At 44.2% G+C, this 24,937-nt stretch overlaps 1 protein-coding gene across 7 annotated transcripts in view; it reads right to left on the bottom strand.

The window, feature by feature from the left end:
• Positions 1 to 24,937, bottom strand: part of EBF4 (EBF transcription factor 4) — a 58,723-nt gene that overhangs the window by 7,363 nt on the left and 26,423 nt on the right. For 5 of the 7 annotated variants that reach the window (XR_015555629.1, XM_087445502.1, XM_087445505.1 and 2 more), the window contains exons 8-11: positions 2,105 to 2,186; positions 1,210 to 1,327; positions 975 to 1,108; positions 737 to 863 (exon numbers count right to left, since the gene is read on the bottom strand). Coding sequence is in view for 6 of the 7 variants with exons in the window: in XM_087445502.1 (XP_087301628.1) it covers positions 737 to 863; positions 975 to 1,108; positions 1,210 to 1,327; positions 2,105 to 2,186 (461 nt within the window). In the remaining variant the exon portion in view is untranslated. The remainder of the gene's footprint in view (positions 1 to 736; positions 864 to 974; positions 1,109 to 1,209; positions 1,328 to 2,104; positions 2,187 to 24,937) is intronic. The other 2 variants (XM_087445504.1, XM_087445506.1) reach the window with 2 other exon arrangements.

The raw sequence follows: 24,937 nt of genomic DNA, 5'->3' as shown, positions 1-24,937 counted from the left end.
AGGTTTTCTCTGACAGCCAGCCTCTCCACCTGTAACTCCACCCACCCCACCCTGTTCACTGCTCAGCTTCCCCCCTTTAGACTGGAATTCCCTGACAGTAAATAGGGTCATTAGTGAGTGTCCAGCGCCCCCCCGAAGGGCTCAGTAAATATTTGTTGGGCGGGCTGGGGTTGGGGAGAAGTGAGTGGCTTGGGCTGGGGCAAGGCGGAGGGCGGAGGTGGAGAGAGTCCTCGCCAATGGCCAAATAGAGCCAGGATGGGGGATTCTTATGCCGCATCTTCAGAGAATGCCTTTCACTCATGTCTTGTGTTAACTTCTCGCCCCGGCTTCGTGCAAGGGGTGTGCGCCTGTATGTTCGTGTGCATGCAGAGTGAGCCTGGGTGGCTTAGGGGAACCCAGAGGCCCAGGGAAGATTTGGGGAGCAGCGAGCCTATTTGGGGGCATCTTTGAAATAAACATCCCCATGGAGATATTCTAGACCCTGGGGAATGACGGGGATAGGGAGGACGCCCTGGCGAGAAGGCCCAAGAATGAGAGAGCCGTCCGGGCAGGGAGGGAAACGCAGAAGAAAACAGGGAAAGAAGGTTCCGCGAGAGGAGAGGAGTCGTCACAGGGTATAGGCTTCGGGATAGGGGGGAGCAGCTGCTTAGGGGGCGTGGCCACAAGGTAGATACTCGCTAACTCAGAGCCTGGGCTCCTGCGCAGTGGGGCTACTTCCTCCAACCCAACTCCTTACCTGTGTAGACAAAGCGGCCCGGGGCTCCTTTGCAAAATTGCTTGGACTTGTAGGAGAGGGTCACCTCTACCACCCCGGGAATGTGCCGCGGGGGCGTCTGCACCCGTATGGCGTGGGGCGTGATGAGCTGTGAGGGGAGAGGGGAGGCCTGCTGTTCCCACCCGGCGAGCGGAGGGCCCAGCCGTGACGGGAGGGCCCAGCCGCGAGGCCCGGGGGGAGACTGGCGGGGGTGGCCCACCTCGCTCCACACAAGCACGTTCCCAAACACGACCTGCAACCCGTCGAAGAAGTTGTCGCCGATGACAATGACGGTGGCGCCGCCTGTGGTCCAGCCCTCCCCGGGGCTGATGGCCTTAATGCAGGGGGTGGCAGCTGGGAGGCAGGAGAGGAGCCAGGTCAGTGGCCCGCGCCAAGGTGGGGACCGGGGGCTGGCTGGGCCCGCGCCAAGGTGGGGCTGGGCCGGGCGTCCTGACCTTCGGAGGGGTCCAGGCGGCGCGCCCTGCGGCCGTGCTTGGAGTTGTTGTGCACAAACATGTTGTCTGACACGGCCAGCACGTGTCCGTCCACGCTCACCGTCGTGGACACCACCACCTGCGGGGAGAGCCGAGGCCAGCCTGGCTGGGGCCCTCGGGGGCTCCCGAGAGGGGACTGATGTGGGGCACCAGCAACTTGAGGCCGGTGGCTGCATGCTGGAATTCAGGGTCACTGGCACAGGAAGAGCTTCAGCCCCTCAGGGACTGAGCTGGTGGAAGGGGGTCAGCTGGATCAGGTGACACCCACAGATGCACAATCTCCCGCTCCGCAGGGGAACTGACCCCCAGGAGCTAGAAAAATCAAGAATCCTGGAAAAAACTCTGGCTCCTTGGGCAAAGAGTGGCTACTGTTTTTGTACACACAGTATCCCTGGGACTCCAAGGCAGGAATTGGTCTTAGGTAAGCAGGATTGAGAGTTTTGATGTGGGGGCAGCATTAGCCTGGGAACCCATCAGTGGGAGCCCCCACCCTTGGGAGGAAATTGGGGCTGCCTCCCCCCCACCCCCCCACTCTTCACTGGGAGGGGTACAGGTTGGGGATGTGCTAAGGGCAGCTGCTCTCTGCTTCACGCTATGCAAATTAGCTGGGTCGTTAATCATGTAAAAATGTCACAATTAGCATCTCCTTAAGTGGGACTCTAATGAAGCCTCCCCTGGCAGCCAGCATAAGTTGAGATGGAGCTGCCCCACCCCCAGCAGGCACCAGGCCCTGAAGCAGAGGGCCAGGCAGAGATCTGCCCTGGGCCTTTACCAGGGTGGGGGGCGACAGTCTCCCCCTCCCCCCACTATCAGGAAAGGGTGGGTTTGCAGGGGGGAACCCTCTCCCCAGACCCACCTGGAAGCGGCGCATGTCCCGGGGATTCCCCGCATTCTTTAGGCAGTTCTGGTTGCATTTGAGGAAGAACTTGAGGAAGAACCTGAAACAGTGTGGTCGGTGGGCTCAAGGGTCTGGGGATTCTGGAAACAGATGAAGATCCAACTGCTTCCTGCCATGCCCCCTCCTAGCAGGGTGTCTCCCCTCTGCCTGCTCACACACAGGCTCACACCCCATATTCCCATCACGAGATGCATACACACTGGGTGTCTGATATACACTGAGTAGACCAGTCCTAGTGACTACTTCACTACACAGATATGCCCCCATGGTGTACAGATCACACAGTGCTTATTTGTCCCACAAAGTATATACTCATCACATCCACACAACTGTACTCATCATAAAGAGTATGTCCATTATACGTACTGTGTATACCTATTACTCATGAGTTATGCCCATCACACAATGTATACTCCATATGTAGCAGGAACTCACACTTACCTGTAAACATCCCACACCCTGCATATTTGTCATAGTATATGCCCATCACACATAGTGCATTCATATCCCATAGCATATCCCTCCCTCAGAGTTTACCCATCACCCCCACAATGCATACTTGTCATAAACAGTATATCCATTATATACACTGCATATGCCTTATATTCTGTTATTCACAAAATATAGCCATAACACACAGTGTGTACCCACTACACTCAGGGCATAGCCTTCACAGGAGCATATACAGTATGTGCTCCACACACAGCCTGTACTCATCACACACATGGCACACTACTCACACACAGAGTCTGTGTCCCTCACGTGCAGTGTGTGCCTATCCTACATAATATATGCACTGAAAGAATATGGAACACACAGAGTATATATATGAATACACCATTTTATATTGTCTATGATCACCCACAATATGGTCATCGCAAATACTGTATAGTCATCACATAAAGCAAGGATATCCCCCCCAACAAACCCCCCTTGCACACAGCAGATCCCCCTCGCACGCAGCAGATCTCGCTCACACATAGCAGATGCCCTGGCCCAGCACATCCCCCCCGAAACAGATCTCCACACATTTTGTATCCATTACACACAGAGCACAAACCTAATCATACAGAGTGGATACCCCTCATAGACACACGTAGACACACATCTGACAGGTGTACCTGTCAGACACGCTGTACAGATACACAGGGAAGACCTTCCTTTTCACATACAGGAATTAGGAAAAAGCAGTATATGCAGTGATGAGACTGCTGTTTAGACAGACGCGTGAGCACTTGGTCCTCCAGTCCTTCTAGGCAGTTGGCTGGGATGGTGGACCTCGGTCCTGCCATGCACCAGTGAGGTAACCCTGGACAATGCTCTAGTTTTATTTTTTTATTATTTTTATTTTTATTTTTTGAGGAAGATTGGCTCTGAGCTATCTGTTGCCAATCTTCCTACTTTTCTCCTTTCTTTTTTCTCCCCAAAGCCCCACTAGATAGTTGTATGTCATAGTTGTACATCCTTCTAGTTGCTCCATGTGGGACGTCGCCTCAGCATGCTTGATGAGCGGCGGGTAGGTCCATGCGCATGATCTGAATCAGCGAACCCTTGGCCCTTGGAAGTGGAGCTCGAGAACTTAACTGCTATGCCACCAGGCCGGCCCCGATGCTCTAGTTTTATACTCTTAGTAAACTCAGGATACTATCAATATCTGTCTTAGCCCCTACAGGACTCTATGAGCATCTGGGGAGATGCCCTTTACAAACTGTAGTGTGCAGAGCTAAAGTCTGCAAGGGTCCGGGCATGTGGCACAGCCTTCTAGGCCACTCTATGAGCTCCTCTGGTCAGCTTCCTCATTTTACCACTCCCCTCTGGTTTAGAACCCCAAATTTGAACATCTATTTAGCTCATTAGAGTTGCCTTCCAAGTCTATAAACATGAAATTCACATTCATAGGAAGATTTGTTACAGGCTCTGAAAGCTAGTCCCCAAAGAGGAGGTCTCCAAGTGTTGGGACACCTGGAACAGAAGAGTCCGAGGGGGGAAGTCCCTCGTTGGGTGCTGCCACCAGTCACTTTCCTGGAGATGCACCTCCCCATGGGCCCTGCCTCTGTCCCTGTGCTGACCCTTCAGCATCTGTCATATTCCCCCACACAACAGGTGCCCCTCTGGGAACCCCCTTTAGTTTCTTTTCCATAGAGACATTACATCAGCACGCATTTCCATCCACAGAGGACACTCCCCCCAAAATACTTTCCTGTAGTGTAGACCTTCTGTACACCCCTGCGGAGCACTCTGAGGTGCAGACATTTTGTATGACCTCAAACAGTACACAGCCACCATGTACACACTCCATACACCCCTATAGGACACCCTGCAGTGCAGGCAGCTTATATGTCCCAAACGGTAGTCACCACAGTAGAGATGCCCTATATACCCCTATAGGTCACCTCAAGGTGTAGACACTGCAAATGCTCCCAAACAGTACACCTGCACAGTGTAGACACTCCATTCATCTTGCATTATATGCCAGTATGACTTATAAGATACAATAAGACATGGGTTAAGACACCTATGGTGTAGACACCCCTATGCCCACAATAGTCACCTCATGCACGTCCCACATTTATATGACATAGAGTATAGACACCCTAATCACACACGGTGCAGACAAGTTCATTTAAATTCCATATTCATGTGCTCAGTCTTTTACAAGGTGCTGGAAGGAGGAGGGCAAAGCACCGGGATAGGACACAGACCCTGTCCTGAAGGGGATTAATGCTAACCCTTGGCTATCACTGATGATGCACCAAGCACGGGAAAGTCCATAGATGACACGCACTTCCCTTACATCCACACACAACCCCATTGCACCCAACCCCACTCCTAAACCTACAGAATCCAGAGGAAGGGTTCCTGAGATGGGGCTGGAGATGTAGGCTCTGGCCCAGGCACTGACTCACTGTGAGACCTGGGGTAGATCTTGCATCTCTGGCATCCATCTTCATCCATGAACCAGGAGAGCAGCAATGGTCATGGCTGCCGTGGTGCCTTCCAGTGCTGCCTCTAGGACATCCTTTATTTCCGATCTCCCAAGGCCTCAGGCTGCTGTTTCCTACAGGGTCCTGGCTCCCCCTGGGGGAGCCGCCTCCATCCTTTCCACAGCTCTTGCTCAGCAGGTCTTCTCACCTTTTCCCTTTCCAGCATAACTTATTTGCAGAAATAAGTTATAGGTTATTTGTCTTTTGCATCTACACCAATTACCACCTTCTGTCTGGCCAGCCTTTCTAGCCACTCTAGGCTTCGGGGCCCACCCCTTCCTGAGAGCCCCAGGGCCCTGCCAGCACCTCCATCTATGTGGACCTGCCCCAGAACATCTCAGTTTTTGAGCCTGGTTGGCAGAGTGGTGTTGAGTAAGAAGCAGCCCACAAGGCCTGGGCCCTCCGTGGGGGTGTTTAGGGTCAGTCCCCTTTTCTCTTCCTTCTGAACCTCTAGCTCAGAGCCACACACAGTCATGCCATCACTGGTAGAGCTGCTGAAATCTCACCCTCTGCCAGCTGGTAGTCCACGAGCTTCTCCCAGCCGGCAGCCCACTCAGTCCAAGGCCAAACCAATGCAAACACTCTCCAGAGAGCCTACTGCTACTGCTACCTGCCAAAGCCTCAGGGGTATTAAGAAAAATTATCCACAACTTCAAAATAAGGCAAAAAGATGACCGTGAGTCCTTTCAAAGAAATCCTGGAACAGTAGTTTCCAAGTGTGGTGCCCAGACCAGCAGCATCAACATCAACTGAGAACTTGCTAGAAATTCAGAATCTCAGGCCCCACCTCAGACCCACTGAATCAGAAACTCTTGGGGTGGGGCCCAGCCATCTGTGTTTTCATGAGCCCTCTGGGTGATGCTGGTGCACCCTAAGGTCTGAGAACCAGTGCTCTAGAGCTGCACTATCCGACACGGTGGCCACCAGCCCTGTGTGGCATTGAGCACCTGAAATCTGGTTATTCTGAACTGAGACGTGCTGGAAGTGTAAAATACACATCGGATTTCAAAGACTTAGTTAGAAAAAAAAGAATGTAAAAATATCTCATTAATAATTTTTTGTATTTATTACATGCTGAAATGATAATATTTTGGATATATTGGGTTAAATAAAATATATTGTCACAATTTTACCAGTTTCTTTTTGTTTTTTAAAATGTAGCTACTACAAAATTTAAAATTACATATGTGTCTTGCATTATATTTATATTGACAACGGTGCTCTAGAGTGTTAACAAAGCCACCTACAAGTTATCTGAGTCTCTAGGAGAAAGTAACTTTGACTTGTATTTGCTATTGATTGGGGCCCAGACTCGGTAAAGTTAGGTGTTAATTTTTGGGGGGGAGAAGTAAATAATTTCTGTTTGGTAGAGGAATTAGCCCTAAAGGTTACCATTTTATTGTAACATTAACTAGCTTTGTATCTAGTTATGATTGTAACTTGGCAATCATATTCAGGTATTTTTCACATACCCCATTTCCTCTCCTTCCCTCCCTCTCCCCTCCTCACCTCTCTCTCTCTCTCTAATATATATGTCAGTTTCTCTTAGCCTTCTTTGACGCAGCTATGTCATCCTGCTGGTTCTCTCATTAATAAGTTATAGAAAACTTCAACACATGCTCAGTAACAATTTGTATGAGAATTATGTTTCTAACATTTTGAAGATTATGCTTTAACAAGGGTGACTGGCATCCACCTGCCTCCAAGCCTAGTGTCAGAAGCTGCGTCACAGGGCCTGGAGTTGTGGGACTTCCATTCTGGTCTAGGAGAACCGGAAGTAGTGCCCAAACTCTCCCCTGTCCCAACAGTGCCTGGCTACCCTCAGCCTTGGGGCAGGGCTCTGGGCCTCTCTTTCCCCATCACTGGGAGACAGACACAGTATCCATACTCCTAGAGGCTGGAGGGCTGGGGTTGGGGGAATAACGTGAGGAAAGCCCAGGAGACTTCTCCATAGGCTGGCACCCGTGGGGTGACACTCTGTTCCACCCTGAGGGGTAGAGGAGAACCCAGAGCAGTTGGGGAAGGATGAGAGTGGAGTCAGGGAGGAGGAAGGAGGGGCAGCAGATCCTCCAAGCCATATCTGCAGGGAGGCCAGATGTGGGGGCTGGGAACTGGGGAGGGTCAGCGAACCTGGTGGGAAGGGAGCCGGAGAGAGACAAATACACATGTGGATGTGGAAACTGAGGGACTGTGCTCCCCTGGAAAGAAAAGAGCCTGGGCAGGGTCTGGGTAAGTGAGGGTCCCAGGACACCTTACAGGGACCTGAGGTAGGAAGGGATGTGCACTTTTTTTGAGGGTCTGTGAAGTCCTGCTTGTCACGAGGGAAGCACTCCCCTCAACCCTGGAGGAGCAGAGGGTGGGGGTGGGGGATGGGGGGTTGGGGTGTGTGGGCGATGGGGGGTTCTGAGCAATCCCCCCACCTCTGTCGCCCTATGGGGCTGGGAGGGAGCCTGGGGAAGCTCCTTTTCCCTGGCTGGGCAGGGCCACAGGCTGGGGGAAGCAAGAGGAGGCCAAGCCCACAGCCCCGGCTGACCTGAGACCCCTATGGAGGGTGAGCATTTTAGGATGCCCCCTGGGTCAGAGCAGGACCTGTGCCCAGTGCCATCCCCACTGTGGCCATGAGGCTCTTTGGGGGCATGGTCTCCTCATCTGGGCCTCACAGAAAGGATGGTAAGACAAGGGTCAAGTCCAGGAGCTGCTGTTAGAATGACTGGAAGAAAACACCATAACTATAAGCATAAGTTACAAATAAAATACAAAACTAGGCAAAAAAATGTAAAGAGTGATCTGGGTCTAATCTATCAAGCACTAATCTATCACGAAAGTGCCTGGAACTCTGCTGAGCTTGTCACTTGCTTTATCTTATTTAATCACCTCATAATACTGAGGTGGTGTAGGTCTGCAATCATCCCCACCTTACAGATGAGAAAACCGAGGATAAGCAAGAATAAGCTACAAAGTCACAGTAAATGCCAAAGTCAAGATATGAACTTAGGACTTTATGAATCACTGTTACTGATAAGAGTCATGGAAAAGTCCATCTAAGTGGGGTTCTCAGAGTCCAACCTTGCCCCAGCCACAAGGCTGGCGCTGCAGGACTGTGGAGCAAGCCCTCCTTCCAAAGCAGCCCTGAGAAGCCTGCTGTGCAGGGATCAGGTCAGCTATTTCATGGGGATTTCCTCAAGGTTACAAATTCATCAGGGTTGCAAAGGAGACTCAGGTCCCCTTGCTTCCAGTTTTGGGCCTTTGGCTGTTGTGACTGCTGGTCTCAGTCTGAGATATTCGGTATTAAAGATTAGCTGCACAAGATGAGCCAAGAGTTGGTAACTGTTGAAGCTCAGTGGAGGGTACATGTGGTTCATTATTCTATTCTGTCTACATGTTCAACATTCTCCATAATAAAACGTTTAACAAAAGACCAGATGAAGAGCTGTGAACAGTGGCCATTCAGCTAATAAAGTAATTAAAGGGTGGTAGTTATGAATCATGACTCTGATGCCTATGATTTTTTTGTGTGTGTGTGAGGAAGATCAGCCCTGAGCTAACATCCATGCCAATCCTCCTCTTTTTTTGCTGAGAAAGACCGGCCCTGAGCCAACATCTTTTGCCAATCCTCCTTTTTTTTTCTCTTTTTCTCCCCAAAGCCCCAGTAGATAGTTGTATGTCATAGCTGCACATCCTTCTAGTTGCTGTATGTGGGACGCGGCCTCAGCATGGCCGGACAAGCCGTGCGTCGGTGCGCGCCCGGGATCCGAACCCGGGCCACCGGTATCGGAGTGCGCACACCCAACCACGAAGCCATGGAGCCGGCGCCTGATGCCTATGATTTAAATGAAAGGTAAGAGCAGTTCACCCGCACACCTACCTTACCACATCCTGAACTTAGTCTAGCCTTCCTAATCACTTCTATAAATGCTTTTTATTCTTCTCTATAAAAACAACTCAAGATGCAATTAAAATGAATCTTCCTTATCAATGGAATATTTCCTATCAAAGAAGCAAGTGCTGGATTGAATATGACTTAAGTGCAAACATTTGACTTATACATAACTTCTCAGAGGTGACACCATTGCATAAGGAAAGCTCCCCTAGTACAGTGTTTTACTCAAAAGAGACAACAGATAAGGGAAATGTGGAGGTGACTGATGTGAGTCCACTGTTAAACTCTGGCTTCTCAGGGGATGGAGAGAAGAATGGGATGGAGCTGCTCCTTGGAAGCCAGTGTCCAGGTATCATACGGTGGGTTGGTGCCCGCCAGGATTCCCCTACACCCCAGCTGCTGTGAGTGTTGCCTGTTAAAAGGTTCCCAGCTGCCCCCACTACCCGAGAATTATCCTCAGCTAATCATATACTCTCCACCAGCAACACACAGCCCAAGATACACTGACATCACAAGGAGGATCAACTCTATTCATGCTCCAGGACTCCCAAAGGATCAGGCTGACGCTAGACTCCAGCTGAAACCATTTCTTTTTTTAATTATTTATTTATTTATTTATTTTTTCCCCCCAAAGCCCCAGTAGATAGTTGCATGTCATAGCTGCACATCCTTCTAGTTGCTGCATGTGGGACACGGCCTCAGCATGGCCGGAGAAGTGGTGCGTCCGTGCACGCCTGGGATCCAAACCTGGGCCGCCAGCAGCGGAGCACCTACACTTAACCGCTAAGCCACGGGGCCGGCCCTGAAACCATTTCCTTGCTAAGCTCCTTCTCCTGACTATCCTGCTTCCCTCACTCCTTTTCTCCCGAGAGCTCTCCTCCAATAAATCACTTCACAAGGATCCCATCTCCAGCTCTGCTTCTAGGAATCTCATCCTAAAAAACCAGGTCACAGAGCTTTTCACCAGCTTTTTCTTCCCCACATCCCCATGAGATACCTACTTAGAGCTGAAATTATGTTCCCACTTCCAAAGAGAAAGCTGTTAGTAACTGAAAGAGCTGGACTGAGCCCAAGAGTGCTTGCAACTACAGACTGTCAGGAGCAAGGAAATGAATGTCTAGATTACAAGTGCTGTGCGATAGAACTTTTCCCGAAATGATATCCACCAGCCGCATGTGGCTATTGAGCACTTGAAATGTGGCTAGTGTGACTGAGAAACTAAATTTCCAATTTCATTTCATTTTAATTAATTTAAAATTAAATAGTCATGTGGCTCATGGCTACTGTATCGGACAGTGCAGATCTAGAAAGAGGAAGTGATGCGAATGGATATGTGGGTTGGCACAGGGTGTTCAAAACAAGAGTATCTTGTGAACGAATGCCTTGGGAAAGAAAGCAGATTGAGAGCAAAGGGCAGAATAAAACTAGATATTTGTTTCCAAGTCCAAAGTTGGCATTGCAGCCTAGGATGGGGAAATGGTGGGGAGGGGGTATCTTCTGCTAATTTTCACCCCAAAGGGCTTGCCTTTGAGCTCATGAGGCTCAGAAGAAATAGAACATCTTCTGGGGCAGGATCTGTGCTCTTCGCTGTTTTCATTGTCTGCTGCTCCCTGCCTCCAGCTCAAGGACAGAGGAGGGTACAGATGGCTGGACCATTCATGCCTCATTCATTCAATACACCCATTTAAGAAGATGTGTTAAACACTTCCTATGTGTCAGGCAGTGGAATCTAGAGATGAGCAAAATCTTAAGGAAATTACAATCCAGCAGGAAAGAGAGAAACTCCAAGTACAACCCGTAAGATAGAGTGGTGGGCACGGCAAGATAACTTGCCAAGTGTAATCTGCAGCAGCCACTCGGCCTGGGACAGGTGGAAGGGTTCCTAGAGGTCGCATGTGATCTTGGGTATTTTGGGTCTTGGAGGATCAGGGGCATTTTCCCTCAAAGAGAAGTAGGAGGCAGGGGCTCTTCATGCGAAGGGAGTAACAGCCCTACCAAGGGGCAGGTGGCATGCACAGTACACTTTCCCAGTGGTGCCTGACAAGACTGAGGAGGGCAGCTGTGGACCAGGGCCTGGGGGGGTTGGTACCAAATCATGCGGATCTGCACCCTGTGGGTGATGGGGAGTCAGCAGGAGGTGCCTTATTGGCTGTGTCATTTGGAAGAGTCATTTTGCCTCCAGGGAAAAGCAGGCACCAAAGGGTCTAGGCCAGAGAAGGGATGGTGAATGGGGAGCTGGTGCAATAGACCAGGTTCAGGTTGGGGTGGTCCCGGTGAGGGTGGCGCACGCTACTTCCTGGTTTTGGTCTGGGACAGCAGCCAAGGCCCAGTGTTCCCCGGTCCATAGCCACCTGCCAGGCCTGGCCCTGGCCTCCCCACCATGATCCCCACTTGGGACAGAGGTGGCTGCAGTGCAGATGGGCTAGGGGACTATAAATAGCCGGGGCGCATACATTAGCATGCCAATGCACCCGCACCCCATCCTCTATGCTAATGGCCCACCATGCGCCTGAACACCTTCTGTTCCCCTGCATGCATTTGCATGCACAATTAGCATAATCTTGTATAATTAATGAACAGCGTCAATTTTAGCTCCTAAGTAATTTGATTAACATGTTGATAGGGCACTTACTAGGCTCTCCAAACCTCGGGGCTGGGCATGGGGCCTGAGGAGAGGGAGAGAGGAGGTGGAGAGACTGCTAAGGGGCCCCCAGCTGCCCATGAAGAGTGGTGGTGACTCCACTTTGCCCTACGGGGCCTGAGGGGAGGAGAGGAGGGTGAAGGGGCTGCTAATGGGAGGCCTCTGGGCACCCCATGTGGAGTGTCAGGGACAGGCTGGAGTGGTGACAGTGGGTCACCTAAGCATGAAGTCCATTTGTGCCCATTTGAACACACATCCCTGCATGTCCCCCCAGCCCAGGGAGTCTTCTGTGAATGCAGAATATCGCACTCCATGGGAAGAAGAGAAGAGGAGGAGGGATGGAGAAAAGATAGGATGGGGGACTGGGGGATAGATGGGCAGACAGCCACAGAGGAGGAAGGTGTGCTTGTGAGTAATTTGGGGATATAAAGGAGAAGACAGGGGTCCCAAGACTGAAGGGAAGAAGAAGTTGTATGCTCCTCTAGCCTTCGGCGGATGAATCAGGCTCCAAAGCCAGAGACCTTGGCACCTCCTATTTATGAATCATGAGAGAGGCAGAGGTGGGGGGTTGGTAAGGCCTGGCACCTTCCACAGTGTGCCAAGCGATCCAGGGCAGAGAGAACAGACAGAAGGCTGAGTGTAGCCCTCTTCCTATTCAGGCCAGAGAAGGACCCATTCCCAGCCCAGACCTCCTAGGGCCCCTGGCACAGGCTCACACTCCTCTCCTGCTCATCTGGCTGTGGTCAGAGTCAGGAAGTTCTTCCTTGGCTCTAACTGACTTTCTGCTGCTGTCTAGGCTCAGTTGCACTTGCCCTCTAAGATGGTCAATCAGGGTGAGGCGGGGTGGGGTATGAAATGATATTGTGGTAGGCACTGTGCTGAGCACTACATAAACATATCTTACTTAACTTCACAGCATCCCTACTAGTTAGGGTTAAGAGTCAGCTCCATTTTACAAATGAGGAAACTGAAGCTGAGGGAGGTGAGACCTTGCTCCGAGTCATATAGTCAGACACTCCAGGTTGGCTTGAGTCCTCAAACCCTGAACAGCCCTTCACTTTATGGAGAGAATTCATCATTCAAATTGCAGACAGTTCATTCACTAGCCATCTCTCACTCCACCTATTATGGTCTCCAGGCTTCCTTGTGCCTGCATTCCCCCTCTCCTCCAATATCCTCTGGGGACATTGTCCTCAGCTCCACACCTGCCTCAGCATGGAGGCCACTCTGACCCTGAGCTTGGCTTCAGTTGCTCAGAGGTCTTCCTTTGAGTCCTTGCTTTGAATTAAGAGAGGCTTGGGGACCCTGTCCTTGTAACTGGCATCTCAGCCCACATGATTCCCAGGGCACGTGAGGGTATCTCTCATTAACCCCTTTTGCTTCTCCCTCCCTCAAATTTTCCCAGCTCTGAAAGCTGGTGTGGGGTGGGGTGGGGGAAGGAAGTGCAGTTCATTCTACAAACAACAGAGAAAACCTCAGTCTCACTTCAGCATTGACCCAGCAGGGATGTTGCAGGACCTCAAAGGCAATTGCCGGAATGGGCCCTAAACAGAAGCCTGTGCTTACAGCATCAGTGTGGGAACAAAGAGACCCTACTGGAAAGGTGGGAAGGAGACGGACACTATCGTGAGCTTGTTGTGTGGCTGTGGAGAAAAACAGTGAATGTTGCATTGACCACTGGGTTAGGAAGTGGGGCTGATTCTTTTGCAGCTCCACACCCCTTCTCATCAAAGTGTATTTGTCAGGTTATGCCTGACCTAGGGACTGGGGTTTAAGTTTGTCCACAACAGGGTAGACTAGAGCTTACCTCTGCCAGGTGGCTCAGATACAATCTGTTTCAACAGTGTCACTGCACAACATCCACTGTGCACCAGGCACAACTAATGCCAGAGAGTGTCCATAGCTCACAGCTCCTGTCCACCCCAGAGAAGGAGAGCTGTAGGCCTCCTATGGGAGGGAATGTTCCCCACTCACTCCTATACCAGGATCATCCTGGCCAATCAAGCAAATATTTAGTCTTAGAGCTGTTATGTCCAATAAGGTAGCCACATGTGGTTACTTAAGTTTAAATTCATTAAAATTAAATAAAAATTCTCAGTCATAGTAGCTATAGTCACAGTAAAATAGTCACGGTAAAATTCCTCAGTCACGGTAGCTCTATTTCAAGTGCCCAATAGATACATGTGGCTATTGGCTTCCATATTTGTCAGTGCAGAACATTTCCATCACTGCAGAAAGTTCTATTGGATAGTGTTGTCTTAAAGCCTTACATTGTTCTCTATTTCCTCTTATCATTATGTAAAGGCTTACATACTTATGTTTTGTCTCCTCAACTGCTCTGTAAGCTCTCAGAGGGCAGGAATCCTTGTTTAAACTTCTCTGTCTTCTCCCAAGCATCCACCACAGTACCTGTCTCACAGCAGGCGCTCACTGATTCATAATGGAATCAAAGAGTCAAAATTACTGTGACAGGATGAATGCTGGACCAAAGCCCCCAAATCACTTTTAACAGCAAACAATGTAAAATCCTGTACTTAGATTAAAAATATCAATTGCAAGGACGGAACTTTGAGAATTGCAGAGCAAGACCTCTGAAAATCTGTTCTGCCATAAAGCAACAGGAACACAGGCAAAAACTGTCAAAATCAACTTTTTCAGAACTCTGAAAATTAACAAAAAGTTTGCAACAATCCCAAGGAGTATTTATTCAAGAAAAATGGCTGAATCTTAGTAAGAACAGAGAGCTTTGCAGTGTTTTAATTTGCCCTATTCCCATCCCCCTCTCCCCAGCTCTGCAGTAGCCTTGAAAACCAGCAGCCTTGCAACCATGGTAGTTGTGAAAACTAGCAGCCTAGCAGCTACTGGAAGGGGCAGATTGGGTTTGGAGGTTCTCAACAAGCTGTATCCCCAGACAATCGTCAATTTTTGATCTGTCTGGCAGCTGCCTGACGGCCCCATTCACAGGAATTGCTGTTATTTGACCTGACTCAGAGCTTGTTTAGTGGGAGAAAAGCCCTATCTTCAGGGTGCTGGTTGAAAACAACCAGTGGTAATTATTTAACATTGCTTTTGCTTGATGCAGTGATACCAGTTGGGGCAAACAAGAGTTTGGCCAAAACATTTTAAAGGACAATGTGGGAATGAGACATTCATGGGGGCTCTGAAAAGCTCTTATATATTCCTAGAGATCTAGAAGGCCACGTGTATGTGCAGGGAAGAGCATATGCCCAGGAAAGATCTCAGAAGGCCCTATCCTCTCATCTCTGGCTGACCTAGAAACCCTGCATAAGCAGGAAGTAAAAGTTAAGGCAGAGTTGTAAATTGCTGCAGTATTAAAGGCATGCCCCAACACACAAAGAACCTTTGGCAAAAAGTTGAAGACTTACTGGTTCAAGGTATTTAAGGAAATACCTGTCCAATCACGAGCTGACCACTAAGCTAACTAAACAGAAACTTCAGTGGCCACATATGACAAGGAATACAGACTTTACAGAATTAGTCCAGGAAAGGCACTAAACAAACAAATAGCAACAGGAAAAGCAAAAACCATTGGGAAGAGGAATCTGATTTCCAGAGTTACTACATTATATTTTTAAAATATACAGTCTTCAACAAATAATTATGAGACATGCAAAGTAACAGGAAAGTATGGCCCATATGTGAGAAATAAAGCGGTCAATAGAAACTGTCCCTGAGAAAGCCCACATGTTAGACTTACTAGACAAACACGTTAAATCAGCTATTATAAACATATTTAAAGAACTACAGGAAACCATGTCTAAAGAACTGAAGAAAAGTATGATAATGATATTTCACCAAATAGAGAATATCAGTAAAGGGATACAAATATAAAACAGAACCAAATTTAAATCTGGAGTTGAAAAGTACAATAACTAAAACAAAAATTTTCTAGAGGAACTCAACAGCATAACTGAGTTGACAGAAGAAAGAAATCAGTGAACTTAAAGACAAGTCAATTGAAATCATCCAGTTCTGGAGCAGAAAGAAAAAAGAATGAAGAAAAATGAAAAGAGTCTAAGATGTTGTGGGACACTACCAAGCATATCAACATACGCAAAATGGCAGTCCTAGTAGGAGAGAAGAAAGGGAAAGCGGCAGAAAGAATGAAAAAATAGTGGCCAAAAACATCCCAAATTTGATGAAAAACCTTATTATGCATATCCAAGAAGCTTAATGAACTCCAAGTAGTATGAACTCAAAGAGATCCAAACATAGACACATGATACTCAAACTGTCGAAAGCCAAAGACAAAGAAAAAATATGAGAAAAAACAAGAGAGAGAAGTAACTCATCACATACAAGGGATCCTCAATAAGATTAACAGGTGATTTCTTATCAGACACCATGGAAGTGAGAAGACAGTGGAATGACATATTCAAAATGCTGAAAGAAAATGACTGTCAACAGAAAATTCTACATCCAGGAAACTATCCTTCAAACCTGAAGGATAAATTAAGCAAAATTAAATAAATATGAAGGATAAATTAAGACATTTATAGATAAACAAAAACTGAGAGAATTCATCACCCACAGATCTTTACTACAAGAAATACTAACAGGAGTCCTTTAGTCTGAAATGAAAGGACACAAGACAGTAATTTGAATCCACATGAAGAAATAAAGTGTACTGGTAAAAGTAACCATGTGGTTAAATATAAAAGACATTATCAATGTATTTTTGCTTATAACTGTTTTGCTTTCCTACCTAATAAAAAAAAAATGCACATGTGTGGGAGCAGGGGGTATATGGGAACTCTCTACTTTCCACTCACTTTTGCTGTAAACCTAAAACTGCTCTAAAAAATGAAATCTATTAGGGGCTGGCCCTGTGGCTTAGCAGTTAAGTGTGTGCGCTCTGCTACTGGCAGCCCGGGCTTGGATCCTGGGCGTGCACTGATGCACCGCTTGTCCGGCCATGCTGAGGCGGCGTCCCACATACAGCAACTAGAAAGATGTGCAACTATGATGTACAACTATCTACTGGGGCCTTGGGGAGAAAAGGGGGAAAAAAAGGAGGAGGATTGGCAATAGATGTTAGCTCAGGGCCGGTCTTCCTCAGCAAAAAGAGGAGGATTGGCATGGATGTTAGCTCAGGGCTGATCTTCCTCACACACACACACAAAATGAAATCTATTAAAGAAAACTGCATAAATCAGTAATCATAAAACTCTGTTGATGGGCTTATAATATGTAAAGACATAATATGATTGACAATGATATAACAAATAAGAGGAGAATTAATGAAGCTACACTGGACCATTGTTTTTAGATCATTGAAATTAAGTTGATATTCATCTAAATTAGGTTGTTTTAAATTAAGATATTAATTGTAATTCTCAGGGAAACCACTAAGAAAATTACTCAAAAATATAGTAAAACCACCACCACCAACAACAATGGAATTAAAACAGTATACTGGAAAATACCCATTTAACACAAAAAAACGCAGTAATAGAGGAATAGAGGGAAAAAAAATACAGAAGACGGATAGAAAACACATAGCAAAATGGTAGACATAAATCCTACTTTGTCAGTAATTACGTTAAATGTAAATGGATCAAACACTCCAATTAAAAGGCAGAGTTTGGCAGAATAGATTTAAAAAACATAATCTAACTATATGCTGTCTATGTGAGACATAGTTTAGATTCAAAGATAGAAATAAGTTGAAAATAAAAGGGTTGGAAAAGGTATATCAAGCAAATTCTAGCCAAAACAGAGCTGGAGAAGCTTTATTAATATTATACAAAATAGACTTTAAGCTAAAATTGTTACAAGAGACAAAGAAGGACATTTTATAATGATAAAATGTCAATCTATTAGGAAGAAATAACAATTATAAACATACATGCACCTGATAAGAGAGCTCCAAAATACATGAAGCAAAAAATGACAGAATTGCAGGAAGAAATAGATAAACAATAATAGTTGAAGACTTCAATGTCCTACTTTCAATAATGGATAGAACTTCTAGGCAGAAGATCAACGAGGAAGTAGAAGATTTGAAAAACTCTCCCTATTGCAGCTCATACAATAAATGAATTACATTTTACACAGCACTTTCAAGACTTAGCATCATAAAGATTTCATTTCCACCAGGTTAATCTGAATTAAACATGATCTGAATAAAAATGACACACAATCAATAAAGTGGAAAAGAAACCTACAGAATGGGAGAAAAGATTTGCAAATTATTATTTGATAGGGGGTTAGTATCCAGAATATATAAAGAACTCCCAGAACTCAACAACAACAACAAAACAAACAGCCCAATTAAAAAATGGGCAAAGGACTTCAACAGACATTTCTCCAGAGATGATGTACAAATGGCCAACAAGCATCTGAAAGGATGCTCAACCTCAATTATTATCAGAGAAATGCAAATCAAAACCACAATGAGATATCATCTCACACTCATTAGGATGGCTACTATAAAGAAAATAAGTGTTGGGGAGGAAGTGAAGAAATCAGAACCCTTGTGCACTGTTGGTGAGATTGTAAAATAGTGCAACTGCTATGGAAAACAGTATGGTGCTCCTCAAAAAATTTTTAAAAACTATCATATGATCTAGCAATCTCACTTCTGGGTATATATCCAAAAGAATTGAAAGTAGAGTTCCAAAGAGATATTTTCACACTCAGATTCATAGCAGCATTATTCATAATAGCCAAGAGATGGAAGCATCCAAATGTCCACTGATGGATGAATATGGTATATACATAAAATGGAATATTATTCAGCCTTAAAAAGGAAGGACATCCTATTACACGCTACAACATGGATGAACCTTGAGGACAGTATGCTAAGTGAAATAAGCCAGTCACAAAAAGACAAATACTATATGATTCCACTTACATGAAGTATCCAAAGTAGCCAAATTCATAGAAACAGAAAGTAGAATGGTGGCCACCAAGACTGGGGAGAGGGGAAAATGAGGAGTGGTGTTTAATAGGTATGGAGTTTCAGTTTTACAAGAAGAAAAAGTTCTGGAGATATGTTGTACCACAACGTGAATATACTTAACTCTACTGAACTGTACATTAAAAAGTGGTAAAAATGGTAAATTTTATGTTATGTGTTTTTTACCACGATTTAAAATGACATCAGGAAGTAGTTTTTTGGTGACCTAGACAATTTAATTGTAAAGTTAATATGAAAAAAAATTTAAAATAGCTGGAAAAAATCTAAAACCTAAGAGTAATGGGGAGGGATTATTAGATGTACCAGTTACTAAAACATGTTATAAATCTTCAAAAATTGAAACAGCATCATATTTCCACATGAATAAATAGATGGAATAATGAAAAAGGAATGTAAAGTCCAGAAATATACATGATTACATTTAGAATATAGCATGGGTGACATGTACAACTGGTGGGGAAAGATGAATTATTTAATAATTGCTGTTAGGACAACTGGCAGCTATCAGAAAAAAATATAGGTGGACCCATATTTCCTACCTTTCACCAGGGTAAATTCCAAATGGATGATTTTCTCTGCCAGTATTATGGCAGACTACATGTCCTGAAGTGCCTTCCCAATACAACTAGATCCTGAGCTTTTATCTAAAAAGTAAGGAAAATCTCTAAGGACATTAAAAAACAAAAAAAAGTGAGTTGAAATCTGAGTGAGAGCCATGAGTTATGAGCTAACATAAATATTAGGGTTGTACTGGTGGCAAATGCCAATATAAACACTGGGATGAAGAATAGGGACCACCTCACCTCAGACGAGGGCCTTGAATCTTCTGAGGAATCTAGAATGGTCCCAGGTTGACAGCATGCCTTATTCCTGGTAGAATCAAACACAAATGCTTCCAGAGGAAAGCATACCCCATTTTGGCCCAGATTTGGTTGAACCAAATATGAGCTAAAATCATCACTACCACAACAATAACAACAAAAACAGCAAACAAAGAAACAAGTCATCATGAATGAGAGTTAGCAGAAACAATGAACAACAGATTTAGAACCCCAAGAACTTCAGATATTGGAATTATCAAATACAGAATGTGAAATAACCATAAAAACTCTAAAGAAATAAAAAAGTTAATTAAAAGAAAATGAGTAAGCAACAAGAGACCACCCAAGTAACCAGACATATTTGAAAAAGAACTAAATAAAACTTTTAGAAATGAAAAATAAAATCACTGAAATTAGAAGCTCACTGGATGAATTAAACAATAGTTTAGATACAACTGAAGAGAGAATTAGTGAGCTGGAAGATGAATAAAAAAATAATTACCCAGAATGCAGTACAAAGGGAAAAATAGGTCAGAAATATAAAATTGTTTAGGATATATGAAGGATAAAATGAAAGGTCTAAATTGGAGTGTCATTTGGAGTGTCAGAGGAGAAAAGAGAGGAGATGAATGAGATGTAACATTAGACAAAGGCTGAGAAATTTCCAGAAGTGATGAAAGAGATAAATCCATAGATACAAGTAGGTCAACAAATTCTAAGGAAGATAAAAAAAAATCCACACCTAGGCACATTAGAGTGAAACTGAAGAACTCCAAAGACAAAGAGAAGCTCTTACATACAGCCAGAGAGGAAAGAGAGTTTACCCACAAAAGAATGACAACTATGCAGCACTTTTCAACAGCAACGATAGAAATATCTTCAAAGTGCTAAGTAAAAAATAACTATCAATCTAGAATTGTGTTCCCAAGAAAACCATCTTCCAAGAAAGAGAGTGATATAAAGACATTATAGTAAAAGTGAGCATGCTGTTTACTACCATACACCTTCACTAAAGTAGGAACTTCTAAAAGATGTACTTCAGAAAGAGAGAAAATGACCCCACAGGAAGTTGTGAGATGCAAGAAGGAAAACATGAGCAAAAATTTGGTAAATCTAAAGAAAAACTGTTCACATATAATAAAAAGAATAATGACAATGTATGTGTGTGGAATTTTAAAAGAATTAAAATTCTGGACTACATGGCTTATAAATAGGGCAGGAGTAGTAGGATGGTCCATGATCAGTGGTGCAGTGGTAAATGTTTAACTACCATTTTCAGAGAGGGAAAACCCCTGATTTATAATGTTTGTTGATTTCCATGCTTATATGTATGTCTGCTCATGGCTGATTTCAAGCTACCAATGTGATGTCAGTGAACATGGAGTTGAGAAGAGATGCTAACAATGAGCTCTCACAAACCGGTACGAGCCAGCTCCAGCACACCACTGTCAAAGATTCTAATACTAGTCAGGAAAGGAATTATGACTTTGTTAAGACTATACAGTAAATTTTGAGGGTAACAACTAAAATAATAGAAATGAAGTGAATAAACTTCTAAACCAGTAAAGCGAAAAATGGAATCAGAAACACATACATTACACCAAACAAAATACTCAATTTTTTAAATAATAAGAAAGGAAAACAAAGAAACATAGAAGTGGAACAAATAGAAAGTACAAAGTAAGATGGTATAAAATAGTTAAAATAAATTAATAATCTCAATAAAGTAAATGGACTAAACTTGCCAGTTAAAAAATACACTACACTTTTAAAAATAAATCAGTAATGTGCTGTTAAAAGAGAAATATCTGAAACATAAGGACACATGATGGTTCAAAATAAAAGGATGGAAACAGGGGCCAGCCCAGTGGCGCAAGCAGTTAAGTGAGCATGCTCCACTGCGGCGGCCCGAGGTTCGTCGGTTCGGATCCCGGGTGTGCACCAACTCCCCACTTGGCAAGCCATGCTGTGGCGGCGTCCCATATAAAATGGAGGAAGATGGGCACGGATGTTAGCCCAGGGCCAGTCTTCCTCAGCAAAAAGAGGAGGATTGGCAGATGTTAGCTCAGGGCCGATCTTACTCACACACACAAAAAAAGAATGGAAACAGGTATATGAGGCAAATATAATCAAAAGCAAGTTGGGAGAGTCTCTAAATAATATCAGATAAAGTAGGCTTTAAAGCAAAAATATTAGAAATAAAGGGTCAATAAACAATAAAGTTTTGACTCAGAAGAAAGCTATAAGATTTTAAAACTTGTCCAACTTCATAAAAGTCACTTATATATTACTAATTATATATTAATTATAAATGTTAACCTATTGATAATATATATATCAATATTGATGAAACTGACAAAGATAAGCTGAAGGTTCACGTGTAAGATTATAACCTCATGTCTCAAGAAGATAATAGGTCAAGAGGATAAAGATAAATAAAGACAGATCTGAACAACACAATTAACAATCTTGATTTAATGGATATATATAAAGTGGTAGACCCTATTAGACACACAATTAGGTTAGAAATTAGTGACAAAAATAACTAGAAAAATACCACATGTTTGGAAATTAAGAAGCACACTTTTGCTTCCAGCCAAGACGGATTCACAGAGGCCATGTTTACCTGCAGCCTGAAAACAAAACAAAATAAAACAAACAAACCAGACAAAATACACACAACAACATTTTTCAAGACAATAGACATCAGACGAGAAAGGATAACGATCCCTGAAAGATGAGAAATAAATGAGGTGAACCTGACAAATGTCCCAGCATATTGCGTTGAGAGTTTCCAGGCTGCAGCACAGGGAGGGGAAACTGAGGCAGAACTCAGCAGACTCCCAGTGTTGAGAAGACGAAACTGACGGTCCAGGGAGACCAAGATAGCTAGACTTCATAGGACAGAGTCTCAAAGAGGAGAAAGGTGCATAGAAAGAGAAACCAGAAACTTGTGGAGGGTTACCCTTGAGTACTTAGTAGAGTACTGATCATGCATGCATGTGAGGAAACTACCCAAGGCCAAGGAAAGCATCACCCAAAAGGAGTAGAGTGAATAGTCCTGGTGCTCACATAGAAATAGGAATAGTGCCTGTTTCTACTAGCTATACTGGAAAAACTCATAATTCCTGGGACATCGGGTAGAGTACTCAGGAAGGTCTTCCTTTAGTAGTAGGGAATAATTATCCCAGACTGAGTATTGCTGTGAACCCATCTAATAAATCATGAAAGCCAGACTCAAAAAGACCAAACTGTTTCTGAGTAACATAACTGCATCCCAGAACAAAGCTCAAGACGATTTACAGGAACACAAAAATATCCACCACCCAACAAGGAAAAATTCACAATGTGTGGCATCCAATCACAGATTACCAGGCACGCCAAGATGCAAAAAAATATGGCCCATAATGAGGAGAATAATTAATCAATAGAAACTGACACAGAATAGCCACAGATGTTAGAATTAGCGGAAAAGGACATTAAAAGAGTTACTATGATTGTATTTGGTATGTTAAAAAAATTTAAGTAGAGACAGGGAAGATATAAAAAAGATACAAATCAAACTCATGGAGATGAAAACTACAATGTCTGAGATAAAAAACATATTTGAAGGAATTAACAACAGATGAAACATTGCAGAAGAAAAGATTAGTGAACTTGAAGGCATAGTGGTAGAAGCTATCCAAAATGAAAAACAGAAGGAAAAAAAACCCAAATGAAAGGATCATCAGTGAGCTGCAGGACAACCTCTAGCAGTTTAGTATTTGGGTAACTGGAGTCCCCAAAGGAGGGAAGGGCAGAAAAAATATTTGAAGAAATAACGGTGAAAAACTTTCTAAATGTAATGAAAACTGTAAACTCATAGATCCAAAAAGATCAATGAACCCCAAGCACAAGAAACATGAAGAAAAACTACACCAAGGCACATCATAATCAAGATGCTAAAAATGAATAAAGAGAAAATCTTAAAAGAAGCCAGAGATAAAAGACATGTTATGTACAGAAGAACAAAGATAATGATAGCATCAGATTTCTTATCAGGAATGCAAGAGAGAAGACAGTGGAGAAACATCTTAAAATAACAACAATAACAACTGTCAATCTAGAATTCTATACCCAGGGAAAATGTCTTTCAAAAAATACGAGAAATATTAAAAGACACCCTTCAAGCAGGCATCACAAAAACGATACCTGATGGAAATATGGATCTACAGAAAAGAATGAAAAGCACTAGAAATGGTAACTATAAGGGCAAATATAGATGATATTTTTCATATTATTTAAAAATTTTTTTTTTAATTTTATTTATTTATTTATTTTCCCCCCAAAGCCCCAGTAGATAGTTGTATGTCACAGATGCACATCCTTCCAGTTGCTGTACGTGGGACGCGGCCTCAGCATGGCCGGAGAAGCGGTGCGTCGGTGCGCGCCCAGGATCTGAACCCGGGCCACCAGCAGCAGAGTGTGCGCACTTAACCGCTAAGCCATGGGGCCGGCCCTCATATTATTTAAATCTCTTTAAAAATAATTGACTGTTTAAACAAAAATAATATCAATGTATTATGGATTTTATAACATGTAAAAATAAAATTCAGGACAATAATAGCATATTACACACGAAGTGGTAATAATTGAAGGTTGACTGCAATAAGTTAAAGACGTGTACTTTAAGTCCTAAAATGATCACTAAAATAACAAAAGAGTTTTTCTTTTTTAATCTGATGACACTTTTTTTTTTTTTGAGGAAGACTGGCCCTGAGCTAGCATCTGTTGCCAATCTCCTCTTTCTTTTTTTCTCCCCAAAGCCCCAGTACATAATTGTATATCCTAGCTGTGGTCCTTCTAGTTCTTCTATGTGGGATGCCACCTCAGCATGATGAGTGGTGAGTAGGTCTGCACCCAGCATCTGAACTGGTGAACCTGAGGCCGCTGAAGCAGAACATGTGAACTTAACTGCTACGCCACCAGGCTGGCCCACAAAATAGAGTTTTGCTAATAAGCCAACAAAGAGGATAAAATGGAAAAATAAAAAAATACCTGAATAGTCTAAAGGAATGAAAAAAAAAAAAGAAAAAGAGAACAAAGAAGAGACAGAATGAATACAAAGCAAATATCAAAATGACAGACTCAAACCTAACCATATCAATAATCACATTAAATGTAAATGGTCTAAATATCCCAATTAAAAGACAGAGATTATCAGATTGGATTAAAAAAAAGACTGAACTCTATGCTGTCTACAAGAAATGCATGTTAAATATAAAGACACAAATAGATTAAAAGTAAAAAAATTGGAAAAAGATTTAACGCTAATACTAGTCAAAAGAAAGCTGGGGGGCCGGCCCTGTCACGTAGCGGTTAAGTGCGTGTGCTCCGCTGCTGGCAGCCCGGGTTCGGATCCCGGGCACACACCGATGCACTGCTTGTCAGGCCATGCTGTGGCAGCGTCCCATATAAAGTGGAGAAAGATAGGCACAGATGTTAGCCCAGGGTCAGTCTTCCTCAGCAAAAAAGAGGAGGAT

The sequence above is a fragment of the Ceratotherium simum genome, chromosome 21 (genome assembly GCF_057802395.1).
Source record: "Ceratotherium simum simum isolate JZ-2026a chromosome 21, ASM5780239v1, whole genome shotgun sequence".
Classification (NCBI taxonomy): Eukaryota; Metazoa; Chordata; class Mammalia; order Perissodactyla; family Rhinocerotidae; genus Ceratotherium; species Ceratotherium simum.
The sequence above is the reverse complement of the archived record's forward strand: the minus strand, read 5'-3'. Positions and strand labels throughout refer to the sequence as shown.